This window comes from Ursus arctos, unplaced genomic scaffold (assembly GCF_023065955.2).
Source record: "Ursus arctos isolate Adak ecotype North America unplaced genomic scaffold, UrsArc2.0 scaffold_21, whole genome shotgun sequence".
NCBI classification, from domain to species: domain Eukaryota; kingdom Metazoa; phylum Chordata; class Mammalia; order Carnivora; family Ursidae; genus Ursus; species Ursus arctos.
The window spans coordinates 9,449,286-9,468,170 of NW_026622886.1; the positions used below are offsets into that span (position 1 = coordinate 9,449,286).

General features: G+C 48.0%; 1 protein-coding gene across 1 annotated transcript in view; it reads right to left on the reverse strand.

Moving 5' to 3' along the window:
- The window catches only part of RFX4 (regulatory factor X4), a 134,565-nt gene that overhangs the window by 86,607 nt on the left and 29,073 nt on the right, over window positions 1-18,885 (reverse strand). The window contains exon 4 of the mRNA XM_026499744.2: window positions 6,196-6,319. Within this exon, the coding sequence (XP_026355529.1) occupies window positions 6,196-6,319 (124 nt within the window). The remainder of the gene's footprint in view (window positions 1-6,195; window positions 6,320-18,885) is intronic.

Below are 18,885 nucleotides of genomic sequence, written 5' to 3' on the forward strand. Positions count from 1 at the left end.
GCCTCCACACATACACCCTACCCCCAAAATAAATGCTCTGAAAATGAGATAACCAGAATTCCTGGTTCACGTCCACTTACTGGCTATGTGGCCTTACCTCTCTGGGGCTCAGTTTACACATCTCTATAGTGGGGGTAATAACAGTTCCTACCTCATGAGTGGTTTAGGGGAGGCTGATATATGTAAAATGCCTACAACAGTGCCAGATCATAGAAAATCCTATGTGGTTGCCATTTTTATTAATTTTATAAAAAGTCTGTGGATGCTGCATTCATAATTAGACATAGCTAAATACATCTGACATCGGTTAAAAAAGAGTTATCTATTTTTTTTTTAAGATTTACTTATTTAGGGGCGCCTGGGTGGCACAGCGGTTGGGCATCTGCCTTCGGCTCAGGGCGTGATCCCGGCGTTATGGGATCGAGCCCCACATCGGGCTCCTCCGCTATGAGCCTGCTTCTTCCTCTCCCACTCCCCCTGCTTGTGTTCCCTCTCTCGCTGGCTGTCTCTATCTCTGTCAAATAAATAAATAAAATCTTTAAAAAAAAAGATTTACTTATTTACTTGAGAGAGAGAGAGTGTGCACAAGTAGGGGGAGGGGCAGAGGGAGAGAATCTTCGAGCACATTCCCCGCTGAGCATGGAGCCTGATGTGGGGCCCCGTCTCATGACTCATGAGATCATGACCTGAGCCCAAACCAAGAGTTGGATGCTTATCCAACTGAGCCACCCAGGTGCCCCAAGGATTATCTATTAATAAGCTTGGGCAATTTAGCTGGATATGATGTCATGTGTAGGCCAACTGATCCCTACGATCTTGTGTGTGTTTCAATTTACAGTTCCATTATAAAATTTATTTTACTGCTTTTGCTGGAAAACTAGGGTTGCCATTTTGGAAGTATTTTTTCTCAAGCTGACAAGCCTGCAGACACCAGCAGTAGGAGGAAAAGTTCAGGGAAGAGTGGAAGGTCAGACCATGTTCTCCCCCTCCATAATGCAGGTCTCCAGGACACATGTGGTCAAGGCTGAGCTGAGGGTCAGGGAGACCTTTTCAAGTGGATTTGAGGCTGCAGGTTTTGATTGGAGTACTAGACTGGACTTTAACGTCTGAGTCCAAATTATTGAAGAGAGGCTTGTTCTTATAATCAATAACCAAAAAGCTATTAAACCTGCCATGAAACCATGGGTCAGGGAAGGAGGTTGGCCATAACATGGTAGAACAAAGCAAAGTCTCTTTCTGTTTGTACACTGCTGAGTCCAGCCTGTTCCATACACTAGTTACCTTTGCGGGAGCTCATTTGGGCATCTCTGAGAATCAGGGTGTAATACTAGGTATGCAGTGAGCTGGCCAAAACCCTCCAACACAAGAACAGAGCCATGGGGTGAATCCTCAGTGGAGGAGAAAGAGCAGCCTGTGGGTGGGTAGTGGAAGGGAAGGTCAGCTGGAGAGCCCATCCCTTTAGCCAGTGTGGATGGAGCTCCGTGGGGCTCCCCCAAACGCATGACTGGACTCTTCCCCCAGCAGATGGATGGCGAGCCCAGCAGAGGTCACTAGCAGGAGGAGCCCTCACAGAGCACTAGCTGGTCAAAATGACTCCTGCTGACTTTCTTCCTCCCACCCTTCTCCAGGGTCCCTCTGCCCCAGCCCTGGAGAAGTCAGAGGACAGGGGGAGAGCCCACCATGGCCCTCTTCCACAGAGCAAATCCTGAGCCTCGGGAAGGGAGAGGCTCCGATTTCGTGTCAGATGGAAGTGTTTGTTTTGTTTGTTTTTTGTCTCTTTTAAAGATGTTATTTACCCATTTGACACAGAGAGAGAAAGAGAGAGAAAGAGAGCGCACACAAGCAGGGGGAGCAGCAGGCAGAGGGAGAAGCAGGCTCCCCGCTGAGCAAGGAGCCCGATGCAGGGCTCAATCCCAGGACCCTGAGATCATGACCTGAGCTGAAGGCAGATGCTTAGCCAACTGAGCCACCCAGAAGCCCACAGATGGAGGTTTTAAACCAGACCGAATGGGACTTTTTCAGGGCTGAGAATGATTAATTATCCATCCAAGACCAAAATGATGGCTGAACACCGTCGGAGGCTGTGGGGCTTCGCTGTGATGTCATCAGAGGACAGAGCAGGAAGGCTAAACAGAGGACCCTGAAGGTGGTCCTTCAAAGTTCAGGAAAATACAATCAGTTTCCACTGGTACCTGAACAAGCTCCTCCCTGCTCTGCAAACAGGCTAATGGAAAATGGATACAATGCCTGTTTCATATGGGCCTCATACAGGTCAAATTCACACGCGTCAAATGATTCCGGTGTCCTTGGCAAATAGCCGTAACATAAGTCATTCAATCTTCAATAAATATCTGAGGCTCTATTATGTGCCAGGTGCTATTCTGAGAGCTGGGGACGCATAGTGAACAAATCCTCATGGAGCTCCATTGCAGAGAAGGAGGCAAATAAAACACAAGCAACTAACATATACATACATACATTCACATATATGTTAGTTGTGTCATATATATATACATGGTAGTTCTATATAATATATATTAGCTGTAACATATAGTGGTAGAATAATAGGCAATGACATATAGATAACTATCCATATAACATGTAATATATTAGTTATATCGTATAGATAACAGTTGGGACAGTGATAAGGGCTATAAAGAAAAATAAAGCATGGTAGGAAACAGAGGAGACAGGATGGAATGAGGCCAGTTTTAGATAATGGTGCCTTCTTCCACCGGTAGAACACTTTATAATTTTAAAAATGCTCTCCTAAGCACTGTCTCATTTTATCCCTAGAGTAATTTGGGGAGGGATTATTCCCGTCTAGAGGTAAGGAAATGGGAGCTCAGAAGAGTTCAGTGACTCCAAGCTGGGTGACCTTTCGTTACCCTGGCCAGCAGAAAAGCAGGCACAAGACCAGCTCGGCTCGAAGCTTCAGCATTCTCTGCGATCCCTAAATTAATTCTGGGACCCAAAGTCAATACGGTATTACTGGAAGCCAGTGCTCATGGAGCTTGGCCGCAGTGCTGGAAAGAGAATCTCTTTCAGACCTTACTTGCAGCAAAACAATTGCTGCCCTCCCCTCCCTTTATCAAGGACAGTATCCCAGCCAGGCGACATGGGGGGAGAGCCTTGCGGCCTGATGCCCATTTCACCCAGCCCACTTGCAAGCTGGGGAGGTGGGGGTAGGGGGAGGAAGCTGCCACCAGTGCTGTTTTTCTCTAAACATGAAGCCAAAGTATTGAACCTTGCCTGCTCAGAGTTACAAGTTCAGAGATGAATCGAAAGTTTGGATGGATCTGCTCAAAGGAAGGCTGCCCACGATTACATCCCAGGCTTCACAGAACAACCGGTCCCTTTCTCTCAGGGGGGGATGGCGGCTGCAGCTGGGAGCCCTCAGGAAGGACAAGCGTGGCCGGGACTTCAGTTCAACGAGCTCAGTGCAGAAACCCTCAGCAGGCTCCTTCTGTCCTCTGTGGCTGGAAGGCCAGCCCCCGTTCCCAGTGCATTTGAAATCGATGGCAAGGTACCTGCAAAGAGCTCTTGCATTTGTGCTTTTAATACCATTGGAATACGTCCTTGCTTTTGGACCAAAGATAAGATGGGGTTTGGATGTCTTTTTTAGTGACTATTTTGGAAGGAGCTGACATTGTAATTCTTAGAGAGAAAAAGTTATTATTTGGAAAAAGATTTTGAAAAGCCATTTGGTATAAATAAGACCCGTGGGCATAGAGGTCAGCAGGAACAAGGATCAGAGAACAGAGGCGAGGGGCGCCTGGGTGGCACAGCGGTTAAGCGTCTGCCTTCGGCTCAGGGCGTGATCCCGGCGTTATGGGATCGAGCCCCACATCAGGCTCCTCCGCTATGAGCCTGCTTCTTCCTCTCCCACTCCCCCTGCTTGTGTTCCCTCTCTCGCTGGCTGTCTCTATCTCTGTCGAATAAATAAAATCTTAAAAAAAAGAGAGAGAGAACAGAGGCGATTTGGTGGAGGTTGCCCCAAGGAGGAAGAGGGGGTGGTGAGTTGTGGGAGGTGGTGGAGGGGGAGAGAGGAGGCCGCTGAGCAGAGAGGGCTGAGACCAGCTGTGGAGAACAGGCAGTGGGGAGGCCCCGGGAGCCTCCAGTGTCGTGGGGAGGCTTGAGATGGGGATATCCATTCCATTGGACACTGTTTGGGATGTAACCCTCTCCTGCAAACTTCAGTCTACTGGGATCACAGATGCTTTCTGCAGGCTGTCTGGTGCAAAGCAAAGAGGACCCCGAGTTTCACTGCTGGCTCACAATGGTTCAGAACAGTTTCTGTCCAATAATACTTCCTGGAATGATGAAAACATTCTATCTGTACTGTCCTATATTATAGCTTCTAGTTACACGTGGCCAGGGAGCATCTGAAATATGGCTAATGTGACTGAAGAACAGAATTTCTTCTTCTGTTTAAGTTAAACAGCATATGTGGCTAGCCGCTACTGTCCTGAACAGCACAGGTGGAGAGAGGTTTGTATGCAGAAGAAAGAGTCCCAGGTCAGGGGGACTCAGAGAAGCTAAGTGATGAGTTCAGGACAGTGAGCATCCTTGACTCTCCACTGGGGCGCCTGTGAAAGAGTGTGGATGCGAGTGAATGTCCATGGACCCCAGACATGTGACAAAGCTCCAGTCTCCCCTGCATTCCCGGTGTGCTCTTCCTTCTGAGAACCACCCGCTGAGGGGCTCACCAACGCCCTCCCTCCACTGTGAGGCTCTCCACAAGTGGGACCCACACCGGATTCCCTCCCGGGTCTCCACAGAACGCGGTGCCTGCCATGCAGCCCATCTCGGCCAACACCGACGGACTGGAAAAATGAATGAAACGGCAAAGCCGGTTTCCCCACTGACTTTTTAAAACAATTATTTGCACGTATAAGAAATAGCATGAATGCATCACAACAACATCTGCCCTCCCCTAAGTCACAATGGAGCATCCTCGCATTTATTGAGTGGAGCCAATTCTCAGCCACATGGCTTTGAACTTTCCTGGGGGACTGGCTCAGGTCTGACACTGCTCTCTTTCCCCTTTTTCCCGCTGATGATTGATCTGTTGGGTTGGGGATCTGAAAAGGGAATTCGTGAAACGTCTACACTGACCTCTTTCTGCCACTTCAGTCCTTGTTATGCCCGCACTCAGAAAACTGGCAAGGAATTTGGTGCAAAACACACCTGCTTTTTTGTGAGGAGACGCAGCAAAATGTATACGTGGGGAAAAGAAGCTAATAAAAAGAAGAAGAGTTTGGATGTACCGACTCAAATTAAAGTGGGTATTTTAGAGGTATAAAAATCTGTCTATCTATCTATCTATCTATCTATCTATCTATCTATCTATCATCTATCTATATTTTAAGATTTATTTGGGGAGTGGCACACAGAGAGGGAGATAGAGAATCTTAAGCAGACTCTGCACTGAGTGTGGAGCCCAATTCAGGGCTCGATCTCAACCCTGAGCTCATGACCTGAGCCAAAATCAAGAGTTGGATGCTTAACTAACTGAGCCACACTGGCACCCCCAAATCTATATTTTTATCTATGAAAGAGACAAATGATCGGTCTGAGAAGAGCGCCCCAACAGCGTTCCTTGGCCTGTTAAATATGAAAGATGAGAGATAACAAGTTTCTGTGGACACAACCCAAAGTGTGGATTGTATTTTTACCGTGAGATGGACAGACAGCAGCCAGGCCTGCTGTATTATCACAAATATAGTACCACGCCCCACAGAGGATTTTCAGACCGCCACGCTAATGATTTAGGGCCATTTTCCAGTTTCTCCAAGGTTTTCACATTACAAAGCCAAGCAGTCTGCCCGCCCCAGACTCCCTGACACACACGTTAACACACGTGGGAGTTTCGTATTTGCCTCTTAGAGGAAAAAGCCACTTTCTGCAAATTAAGGATTGAGGAAACTCATGTTAGGTGTTTGCTTTTTACTTTATGACCTGTCTGTATCGTTTGGAATTTTTAATACTTTGGTATTACTTCGTTTTGGGATTCGGCTTGGTATTACTTTGTTAATAAGTGTTTGCACTTTAACTTACAGTAAAGTTACCAAAGTACTTATTTTGGTAACTTAAAAACAAAAGCAGTGAAGACGTTAAAGATGATTAGGAACCATGCATAAGTGACTTAGAAGAGGGGAGGAAAAGGAATAAGCCTGGGCAGGCCGGACTCACCTTTCCAAAGCTGGCCGCGTTGACAGGCTGGGTGTCGTTCTTCTCGCAGAAGTCCAGGTAGTGCATGTAGAGGGCACTGCGCGGGATGCAGACCCCCTCCGCAATTTCGTAGTTTTCCTCCAGCCTGAGGAATAAACGCCCAATGAGTGAACCTCAAGCAAGAAGGGCACGTGCCTTCTAGTCCTCCTCCAGAGACTTGGAGAGAACTCTTCCTCCAAATGGGGAAACCGAGGCCCAGGAGGTCAAAGCAACCTGCCCGAGGTCAGGCATGGAGTTGGTGGGGTAGCAGGACTGGACTCGTGGTCCCTGTGGGTATGACCTTGGGGCACTTGCGGCTCAAATTCCCAGGCCCTCTCCTCCGTGCTGTCATTGGTCTGGGCACATTCTGGGTGATTCAGTTTCCCCCAAACTCAAAAAAAAAAAAAAAAGATACAAGAGCTTGTAGGCGCCCCATTCAGCCTCGCTTTGACCCACACACTCGCTTGTGCAGCCATTTCTAGCAGGTGTCACGGTGTTGGAGCGTCTTTGCTCACAAGAGCAGCGCCATGGGATGGCCTGGGGAAACACGTGCCCAAGGGGAAGCCAGACAGCTGGACAGCCAGAACCCCACTGACTCAAGGGAGGTTTTATGACCACAGCGGGGGCCGAACCCCTTGCTCTCTTCAGGATCACCTCTCCTGTGCTGGAATTATGATTCCATGCTTATTGCCTTCTCAATTGAGTACAGGTTAGGAGCCCAGGGTGGGGGCTTTGCATGGGGTTCAGACTCCAGCGTTGTCACCTGCTGGCGTAATGACCTTGAACAAGTGATTTAACCTTAGACCTCAGTTTCCTTTTGGAGGTGCTGGCTGTAATCGCCTTCTAAGCTGTCGTGACGATCAGATGTCACACGTGACCTGTGCCAGCACGTGCGAAACGTGATAAGCACTTGCATGTTGGACCTCATCATCCCCCACTCCTCCTCTCCATAAAATCTCTTTGGGTACCTAGATGTCCAGAATCTGTGCTAGATCTCGGGCACATAAAAGTAAACAAGATATAGTTTATCATTTCCCCCCTCTTTAACCCAAACACCAGAGTGTAGGCATCAGAAAGAATCCTGCCCCCTCTGTCATAGACACGTTGGAAAATCTAACACTCCTTCCAACAGAACTGCTGGGACGCATGACAATCTGGGGACTTCCCGTTGGGCCTGTTGCTTTTAGAGCCTGGGGCACACGCTGCTCAGCTAACTCACCAACAGAAAATATTCCTCTTTTGATCACAAATTGGATTTTAGGAAACAACCCAAGGTTACTTGGAACCAACTTTGAGGGATAAAGTGGCTGGAATAACCCTTTCATCCCAAACGTTTTTTGGGGGGGAAGGGGCAAAATAAAGCATGATTCTAAAGCAGTGGGATAAATATCCTCCAATGGCTTCTAACTTCTCTGGGGGCACTTGCCAAAGATGTGGTCCAGCGCGGTCGTAACTGTGAAGTGGAATGAGGACACGGCCTCCCGAGGTGCCCACTTGAAAGGGCAGCGCTCGTTTGGCTCATTCCGACATGCGGTTGAAAGAAAATCAATTCAATCATTTCATATCCAGACTCCACTGATGATTTCAACCCCAGCCATGCTCAGATGAATGAAGAAGCCTGGTGCTGAAGGGTCTCACCATCTCACCCACTCCCCCTCTTCGGGGAAGGGGAACGCTGAGTAACTTCTGACCATTTTTAGAAGCGTTCCAGGAAACAGTTTATGCAATCCTTTCTGTGTGACCTAATTCCTTGGGACTGGCATGGTGTCTGAGTCACTCCTGCGTCCCTGGAGCCCAGCACAGTCCTTGGCACACAGCAAGTGCTCCATAAGTGCTTGATCGCTAGATCGTTGCAGTCATGGATCCATTCAACAAATACGTATTGATCTCCTACTACCTGCCAAGTGCTGGGGATGGCAGGGTGAGCAAGACATTCCTTATTTGCATACAGGGAGCAGATTACTGGTGGGCAGACGGATAAAAACACAGGTAAGCTTTAATTCAACAAATATTTATTGAGTTCCAGGCAGTATTTAAGACATTAAGGAAATAGCAATGAACACAACAAAGGCCCTGTCCTGAAAGGGCTTACATTCTAGTACACGTGTCCCTAACATCGTAAATCAGAACTCTAAATGTGGTTCCCTGTGGGAAAACGCTGTCACACAGAGATCAGATTTCTTAGGACTGTCCTAAGCTTCAGGTCTGCTATGAATGGGAATCAGCTGTCTAGCTTAGCATGGACCCCTGCATGCCATTCACCACATTGTTCCTCTTTAAAAGTGAGTTCAGAGGTCCAAATAACCAGCTTATGCACAAACTTGTGTGGGCCATCTGAATACAACAGTTTCACAAACCAGGGTCTCACAGACATGCTTTGTTTGACCTGAAAACAGTGTTGGCCCAACTTTTAAAATCCAGGACACCTCACATACGAATCTAGCTTCTCTTGAAAAGGCTGAGATCTGGCAACGCTGAGCCCATATTCCCATATGACAATAATTGGCCAGAGGTATGTGTGCCCTCGAGTTGGCCAGAGGCCCCACTCCTCCCTCCTTTTCTGACACCTAATCTATTTCCCGTTCCTTGTCTGGCTCCTGCAGGCCCTTGCGTTGACCTAAGACACAACCTAGGCCCTAGTTCACTCTGTGGTCTGTCTGGGGAGAATGACGCACAGAAATAGGAATAGTTAAGTACGACAGGTGCAGTCGACGGTGGGAGACTCCTGTGTAGACGGAGGAGACGATTAAGGCTCGTGGATGAACTGGGATTTGAACTTTGTGACAACGACAATGGTTAGCATCTGCTGCCAGGCCCTGGGTATCTGGGATCTCTTTCCATCCTCACCATAACCATATAAAGTAGGTATCACACCCACGTTTTAGATGACAAGACTGAGTCTCAGGGAGTGGAACTCATGTGCCCATGGTCATGCAGCCAGTAAATGGGAGAGTCTTACTCTAAACCACCTCAGTGTCCTTGCTCTGGTGCGTGGCGGGGGTTCTGGGTGAGGAGATCAGCGAGGATGAGAGACTCATAGACATATGCTTTGGTTGATGGAGACAATGGTGTGAGCAGAGAAAGGGCTTGCAGAAGAGCCTCTAAAAACACAATACCACGGGGGGAGGGCGTATGCAGAATCTTTTAGTGCCCTCAGGAGAATACGGCCTGGCATAGGAATGTGGCAACCCTTGGAGTTCAAGAGTTACTACAAAAGTGTTATTTTCAGGGGGTGATGGAGCAGAACTCAGAGAACCGAAAAAATACAGATTCAGAGGCAGAAAGAGCAGAGTGTTTCTGGGATGCTGCCGAAGTCTTCACTGTGTCATCATTAACAACAGTCGCTAATAGTAATTTAAAGCTTAATATGTTCTATTAGGCAGCAATGGGCTGACTGTAAGAGAATGTAACAATCAAAACAAAAAAACACCCAAGTTTCATAGGTTTCATCTCAGACTACTAAGAGTCCTATTAAGCAATTTCCTTTCCAAGCTTTGATTTCAATTCTCTGGACTATGGTGGAACATTTTCCAGTCCGACACATAAATACACACACACACACACACACACACACACACACACACACACAACTTGGGTGGCTGCAACTTTGTGCAGGACAAGCTGTGGGGAGGGGAAAAAGTATCCTTTTTTGCTTATTCTTGCTAATGATTTCCTAAAATTAATTTTGGCCGGAAAGAATCCATGGGTACCTCCAACATGCGTGCATCTCAAGCCACTCAGAATTCATCTCAAGAAAGGCATGTGATCCTTTAAAAGGACAGGGGGGCAGTTACATTTTCTTAAGCATGGTTGTGGCCTGATGAGATTCACTCTTTGGAAAGGTCATTGCGGCACCTGCATGGTAGGATGCCAAGGCTGCCTAGTGAGGCCTGGCACATGGTGGCCGACTAAGTAGTATCTGTTGAATGAATGAATGAACAAATGAGACCAGTTAGGAGCCACGGCAAGAGTCCAGGCAAGAAGTGATGGGGCATGAATTGCAGGAGTGGCCGTGGGGACAGAGACAACATCCACGGTGTGGTTCTCCTGTTGCCAGATGTGAGGCTGATGGGAGCCACCAAGGCAAGGTCTCAGGTGCCTGACTGGGCTGAGTACATGGCTGGGGGCCCCATTCCTCATGACTAAGAATCTCAAGGGAGTTATGGGGTGGGGATAATGTGGTATTAAGGAGCACAGGCTCCCAGGCAAATTCCTGGCTCCCCTTCCCGTTAGCCACCTCACTTAAGCTCCTTGTGCCTCAGTTTCTACTTGATGTTCCTGTGGCTTGTTTGCTCCCTAAGTATGGCCAAGGGATCAGCATTAAAATAGAAGACCAAGGTTAAAATACATCCCATTAAATGAACCCATAGCAGCAAGAAACCATTTGAATCCACACGGGTGTAAGTCAGCGTTCACACAGGCTGAGTTAATTAAGCGGTTACCTGCCAAAGGCCAGAGTCTTCTAAATAACCACATTTTGTTCCTCTTACCAGAGCTTCTTCGCCTCAAGGTGTCTGGGTGGCTTATGCCTATGAAGCATTTTAATAAGCTCTATGAATGAATAGATGGAAGTGGCATTCAGGGCAACTTTGCTGCTTGATGAGTTTCCACAGAAAGAGCGTCATGATACCTTTCCCCAAACCTCCTTACAAAATCCAGAGGGTCCGTGCGTGTACTGAAGTTGCTAATTGGAATGTCCGCTTCGCTGACCAAGGCATGGCAGAAAGAAAGGCAGTTAATTATTTCTCTTCATATCTGATGAAATTTCCCCTTTTCCTCCTCACTTGTAGAGGACATCATTAGTCTGACATGGTGAACAATACTCCATTATACCTGGATATTTTTAATGATCACCAAAAAATTCCCACTTCTTCCATTTTCTGATCTTCTATTTAATAACTTGATCATATTTGAATCGAGCCCATCCTATTATGCGGAGATAATGAACTCTAGTAGCCAACAGGAGTCATTATCTGCGGTATACAGTTTGAAAAAGACCTCACGAGGGTTCGGCCGGCGGCGTCCCGGGGTGCAGGAGGAAGCTTGGTATCAGCACCTTACAATGAAGAGCAAACGTTCCAGCACCAGCATAATTGTCCCTGCTGTTCTCCTTTTCAGCCTGTTCTCTTCTATGTACATATGAGCTTTTGGTTCAGAGTGTCCACTGCCCAGGTCCTTGCAGACACGTCTATAGGAGAAACTTTCTCTTCTGTTTTGCCAGCAGATGAGACAGCAGGATTTTTTAAAACTTTGCTGAACATAGTAACTTATTACTGACATTGTCAGAGCCATCCGAGACTGAAAAGTCTATGAAAACAGATTTGCTGAGCGATCAGAGGCCAGATGGTAATCTAAACCCAACCGTGGCTCCCCTCTGCCTCTGTGGAGAAGTCCTAATTCCCTCCCTTGGCATCTCAGGCCCCCACGTCAGACCCCTGACTACTTCTCCAGGCTTCTCTCGACCCACTCCTCTGCACATACACTTCTCTCCAGCCAACAGGACCACTGATCTTGCCACATGCCCCCCACCATGTTCCGTGGTATTCCTACCATGGGAGGTGACCTTCTCTGCTGTGCCTCGCCCTCCAAGGCTCAGCTCAGATTTCCCTCCCCTGACACTGTGTTTAATTCCCACCCAGCCCCGTCTGAGGATGGCCTCTTCATCAGTTCTTCCTCCTTGCCAGACTCATGTATTCATTCACTCGATAACATGCAGAGGGCTGTGATGGGCACCTCCCCGGTACCAAGTAACGTGTGTAGAGGAGAACGTCTTGACAGGGGGCACAGCCTCTGCCCCTAAAGCTCTCACCACTTGCCAGGGATTTCCACAGCTCTTTGTATCCTTTTGTGGCTCCGACAGCCTTCGCGGAGAACCAGCACTGGGTTCAGAGACAGTGCTCGCTGGGTTTAAATCCTGCCTCTGCTGCTTGAAGAGCTACGGTCTCAGGGGTGCTGCCTGTACTCCCAGCGTCTTGCCTCCTTCTCGGTGAAATGATGCATGCAATACCCAGTACTATCTCCCAAGGCCGCAGAGGGACTAAAGAAGCATCACGTACCACCTGCAGCCCGCCGCAGGCTGAGGGGGACCCGGGTGAGCACACCTGTTAGTATTATTCTAGGTTATGCTGGAATGTTCCGGAAATATACTACATCGTAGACTGAGAGTCCTTTGAAGGCAGGAACCAAACCGAATCCCTGTTTGTGTTAGCATAGTTCCTAGCCCTGAACATAGTCAACACTTCAGAAGGCAGAACGGGGGTGAGGGGTGGGAAGGAAGGAAAGCAGACTTTTGTGCAGATCAGAAAAGCTTTTTTTTTTTTTTTTAATCTTAAGATCTGGGTGATTAAAGAAAAACCCTGATTCATATGAACATGTTTGATTTATATTTTCAAGTGCCTACACCATGCCAGGGGTATTCATATTTGCTATGGCTACTTGCACAAGATGGGTGCTTTATCTCCATGACATGGAGGAGGAAAGGGAGGACCAGGGAGGCAACGTGACTTGCCCAAAGTCACTGTGCTGGGAAAAGCCCGGCTTCGAGTGTGAACTCAGGTACGAGGCTTCTAAAGCCCTCACTCGGTGCTATGGACTGACATTCATGTGGTCAGTGAGCCAGCACACATTTATTGAGCACCTACTATGTGCTGGGCACGGTAGAATACAGCAGTGAACACCAACATGCAATCCCTGCCACTACCTTTAGGAAGCTGACACTTGATTGGAAGAAGATGGGAACCAAAGAGAGAACACCACCAGACAATAATACCTACAAAATGGGGGGTGGGCTCTGGCCCTGCTAGGTCTGAGGCTGATGCTATAAAAAGCCCAAACAAACAAACAACCAATCCAAGTTATTAAACCGCAGTTAAGTCCACGATTTGCTGCTGGGTAGACACACCAACCACACACATGGTTCAGGTGGATCCCGTAACTTCTCCCGGGACCTCAGCCTGCTCTGCGTCCTTCGAGGGCCTGCTTGGGAATCAGGCATTTCCCTGCTCGGGTGGAGTGAGACTGTGACCCTCTCCCGTGCGCAGTTGCCTGCCTTGGCTTCCTCCTCTTTATACCAGGGGGACGGTCCTGCCGAGTCTGCAGGGTTCTCACGAGGAGCAGGAGAGCTTGCTGGTGACGTCACCTGGCGCAAGCCCGCTTGACCTGTCGGTTTGGTTGATGCTGAGCTCCGGACTCAGGGATTTAGTGCTGCCGCTGTAATGATGGAATTGGACCAGAACCTGGAGTAGTCTGTTCCGTAACCTGTGTCTGGCCTACAAGCTACTGGGTTGGCATTCCAGAAAGTCCCAGGATTAGCTAGGTTCTGGAATCCTTATGCTCATTTTTTGGTAAAAGCCCCCCCCTTTTTTTTCTGTTTGGACAAAAATTCAGCACAATCTAACAGCACAGTCTCACAGTTCTGTACTGAAGTGAACGCTTCTATCAGGGCTGGCCCAGGGGTGGGCAGCCCAGAGCTCTGTGGCCGCCACTGATAGCTGAGGTGATCTGGGCACCGTTCTCTACCATAAACCATCCCCCTCGATAGTCTCTTTCCATCTCTTCCCTGTCTCTACTCACCTCTACTTCACCATTACAAATAGGGCCACAAAGAACATCTTCAAATGCTTCCCTCGCACACCTGTGGGAACGCTCCCCGTGTTGGTGTCAAGAAGTGGAAGTGGTGGGGGCACAAGGGAGAATGTGAGAGGGACCACAAAACTGCCCGCTCAAATGGCGTTACCATATTATGTCTTAACCACAGCACAAAATACTGAAAAAAAAAAAAAGGCTCCTAGCTCCACAGCCCAGCATCTCATCTCTGCGACCCCCCCCCTTCACGTTGCCCTGACTGATGTCTCTCCATCTGCAGGGGAGGACATCGTCACACCTGCTGGCATTACCTGACATCTCTGGCTGTTTTCAGACCTAAAAATGTTCAGCCTCCCCTCCAGAATCAGGTGGCCTAACTCCTATTATGGAAGCAAATAATGTTATGTCACTGTTGAATAAAGGACCACATCAGAAACGGGTACAAAAACGTCAGGTTCTGGTCACACTTGATGACTGTGGTCTAGGAGCTGTGAACCAAGACCTCATTTTATTTTTTTGAAAGAAAGAAACAAATGCCCCCCAGCGAAGTGACAATTTGGTCTTCTCTCCACCTTTGGGGAAGGGCCTCCCTCCATCCATAAATTGCTGAAAGGGGGGACACCTCAAGCCCCGACTGGCCCACAAGGAGCCAGAAGTGACACAGGCGACAAGGGAGGTGTATGAGAGGGTGGGGCTGCACAGGGGGACATGTGCTGGCTGCAAGCAGGCCAGGATGGTGGAACAGGCTGCTTTCCATTCCCAAATCCTCTGCTTGAATAGAGGTTATTGTGTGGCCGGGATTCCAGCAGCGCTCACCATCCCCAGCGGCTTGGGCTTTACTAACCCTCGTGACCGAGGATGCTGGAAAGTGTTTGGCAGAAGGCATTTGACAATATTTGCCTGTTTTCTGCTGGGAGCTGCCTCCAGATCACGTGGCCCCAATTATTTTAGGCTGCTCGGCCACTGTATTATTTGTTCTTAGACTGGGGATGGTCTCGAGGGAGATGGGGAGGGGGCCCATGGCAAGAAGGGAGACAGTGGAGAAGCAAATAGCTCCTAACCCAATTCCCAAAACAAGCCAAGGGTCCCAAGAGAGCTCAGCCGAGTCGGGCCACCTTGGCAGGGAGACCAACGTCCTTTCCTGGGCCTGCCCCCGTCGTGGCCCTGAGGGGCTGCACGCTGCCATTGCAGAGACGGGATGGCATGAAGGAGGCACGTGCCTCAGAGAATGAGATGCAATGGTGTGGAGCTAGGTTCCTTTTTTTTTTTTTTTTTTAGAGAGAGAAAGAGTGGGATGGGGGGAGGGGCAAAGAGAGAGGGAGAGAGAGAATCTCAAGTAGGCTCCAAGCCCAGCATGGAGCCCAACTCGGGGCTCAATCTCATAACCCTGAGATCATGATGGAAGCCAAAATCAAAAGTCAGACGCTTAACCAACTGAGACAGCCAGGTACCCCTTATTTATTTATTTTTTTAAGTATTTTCTACCGTGGGTGAAGATACAAAATGGTAAAGCCATTTGAGTGGGCAAACTTTAGTCCCACTAACATTTTCTGAGGACCGGACACTTCTATTTCTTGACGCCAACATGGAGAACATTCCCTCAGGTGTGCAAGGGGGTGGGTATGAAGATGTTCTTCACAGCGCTGTAGGTAAGGGTGAAGATGAGATTTGGACACAACCTAAATGTCCATCAAGAGGAAAGTGGGGAAATCTATCTGCCGCTGTCTTATGTATGTGGAATCGTGCCCAGCAGTTACAGGGAGGTTGTTCTTTACAGACCAATTGCGTATGGCTTTGGAACATTCCAGCGAGAAAAGAGCAAGTTGTGTATCAGTGCAGTGTGTCTGCATTGGGGCAGTGTGTCTGCGTTCCTTTTGGAAAGGAAGAAACACAAAATTTTAAAAATCGCAATTTGGGAACTCATGTTGGTACATACACACGTAAATGCATAGACGAGAGACTGTAAACACATAAGCACACTTCTCACCGGTAACAGGATTGCTCCGGAGAAGGAGGCAGGAACCATGACCAAGAACGGATGTCAGCCTTATCAACGATGTTTTAGTTTGTAAATGAGGAAACATATCAATTGTGTAAATAAAATAGTAACAAAATAAGTATTTATTGAATTTATTTCTATCTTGCCTTTTTCTAAGACGCTAACAAAAGAAAGAGAAGAAAGTCAGATAAAGAAAAGAGATGGAAAAATACATGAACATCAGATTTAGCTCTGAACTCCCTGGTGGCCAGAGCAGAAAGGGTACACAGTCTGAATGATGTCATTTTCCCTTGCGAAATGGAGGGTGCGTCCAGTTCCTTTTGAGAGACAAAGTATTTGTACTGAAACTACACTCTAAAAATTTTGCTCACGTGCAACTTTATATAGGAGGTCACATGTCTTCCACCATGGTTTTAAGCGTGACTCTGTTTTTATTTCAGAGAAATGTCGGTTGATGGGTATTAAGGAGGGCACGTGCGGTGATGAACACTGGGAGTTATACGCAACTAATGAATCGTTGAGCACTACATCAAAAACTAATGATGCAGGGCGCCTGGGTGGCACAGCGGTTAAGCGTCTGCCTTCGGCCCAGGGCGTGATCCTGGTGTTATGGGATCAAGCCCCACATCAGGCTCTTCTGCTGTGAGCCTGCTTCTTCCTCTCCCACTCCCCCTGCTTGTTGTGTTCCCTCTCTCTCTGGCTGTCTCTATCTCTGTCAAATAAATAAGTAAAATCTTAAAAAAAAAAAAAAACTAATGATGCACTATATGTTGGCTAACTGAACATAATAAAAAAATAAAAATAAAATAAAATAAAAAGATTAAAAAAAGAAATGTTGGTGTGCCTAGGTGGCTTAGTTTGTTGGGCACCTGACTCTTGGTTTCAGCTCAGGTTGTGACCTTGGGGTTGTGGGATCGAACCTCGCGGAGGGCTCCTTGTTCAGGCATGGAGTCTGCTTGGGATTCTTTCTCTCCCTATCCCCCTTCCCCCAATACATAAACAAACAAACAAATAATAAATAAAATCTCTAAAAAAGAGAGAGAGAGTAATGTTCTTTTTCTTCTCTGCTGTTTACAGATCTTCTCCCTGACTCCCTCTCCTCCCTCATCTTTATCCCTCTCCTCCCCCTCGCTGTGCCCCACACTGGCTGCCACTGCGGCTCCTTGAATGAGCTCAGCCTGCCTCCCATCCTGGAGGGAGCGGCAGATGTGGTGTGGGCCCAGGTTACCCCTGAGGACTGAGGCGTCCTTCCTCACTGCTGGGAAGTGGGTTACTGAGGCCGTCCTTCCCAGAGAGTTGTCCTCAGCAGAATGTGAAGGGCACTGCCTTGCCCAAAGCTTCACCCCCTCCCAGGGGGCCGCTGACATCAGTGATGGGCAATGGGGGAGGGGATAAAGGCCTGGATCCATTGCCCAGATCCTGGTCTCTCTGAAGGGCCAGCCCAGCCTCAGAACTCCCTATGGGATCGCTGAAGACTCTGCCAGAGCCTCCTGTCAGCCTGACACCCCCTCTGCCTATCCTAGTGTCCCTCACACCCCCACGTGTCGATACTGGGGGCACACCCGAATAAAACACCTGCATGCACGTCTCTGCTCAGCCTGCCTCTGGGAAAGCCCGACCTACAATAGTACAGCCTTTTTAGAAGCTGTTCCCTCTGCCTAGAATGATCCCCAACCCCGATTTTCACATTGTCATGCTGTCAGTGAAGGCTTCTTGTCATACAAATGTCCACTTCAATGTCACCTCCCCTGGGAAGCTTTCCCACACCACTCCTCCTAAAATACCCTCTGAGACACTACCCTGTCAGCCGATTCGAATTCTCTGCACAGCATCTGTCAGTATCTAATGTATTCCTTGTTTCTTTATCATTAATATGACACTTTTACATCATTATAAATTCCCCCCCACCCCCAGCCGCTATTCCTGGGCTGTCTGATTCACCAGTGCATTCTCAGAGCCTAGAAACAGGGTCTGGCAAATAGTAGGTGCTCGACCAACATTTCCTGAATTAGTGACTAAAAGTCTATCTTCTACATAGAAAGGAAACTGGAGGGCAATTTGATGTTCTTTGAACAACTTGATGTCTTTTGATAATACTAAAACAAAAATTGCCAAATTCTCAAATCTGATTTGGCCTTGAAAGCAAATATATTAAAAAAAAAAAATCCCCTGCCTGACTTTGTGAATTGGAAGATGTCATTTCTTCTGGAATGATCTATGTGACCCTTTATGTAGAAACAGATATTTTGTACAGAATTAGGGACAGTAGGAGCAAACTGACTGTGCCTACATCAGGAAGGAGAGAACCCTGACTCTAGAATGCCCTGGGCGACTCAGAAGGGGGGATATGCTGAGCAACGGGCTCCACGTCAGACGCTTCAAACACTTTGCTTGTACAAACTCGTTCCCTCTTGATGACTACCCCTAGAAGTTAGATACACTGCTATTCCCATTATACAGGTGAGTAGACTGAGGCACAGAGAGGTTAAGGACCTCATCCAAGATTCCACAGCTGGGGAGTGGCACGGCTGGGCATTAATTTCTGGCAGTCTGACCAGTCTGACCTAAGAGGCTGCACTGTCTACCGCCTCACTGTTGCCAGGCAGATGTCGAGAATCATAGAGAAACAGGCATGAACAAGGTGATTTTCTTCTGCTCCCTTTCACATTTTTGATTCTGAAATGTGCAACGTGTTCAGGTTATTAAAGTCAGAGTGTCTGCCGATTCCTTGCATTTCTAGAAACTTCTGCCTCGTTAGATGTCCTGGCATTATGGGAATTTGTGTGGCCACAATTTGGGGGGAAGGGTGCAGGCAGAGGTTTGACTAGGGAAGTAGAGTAGAATTTTAAAGCAAGCAAAAAGCAGCAAATGCAATGAGAAAAAGAATATAGGACAAAACGATGGAAACAAGCCAAAGTCTGGAAATCAAGCTCCTGCAAACAACCCTTGCTCTCCTTGCAGCCAAGCAAGCCAACTATTGAGACCCTTGTTAGAGAAGATTGAGTTACGCTCTTGAACGCTTTCCCCCCGATGCTGTCTTCCTCCCACCTGTGCGTGGATTAGTCCGGAGAATCTAATGGGATTTGCTC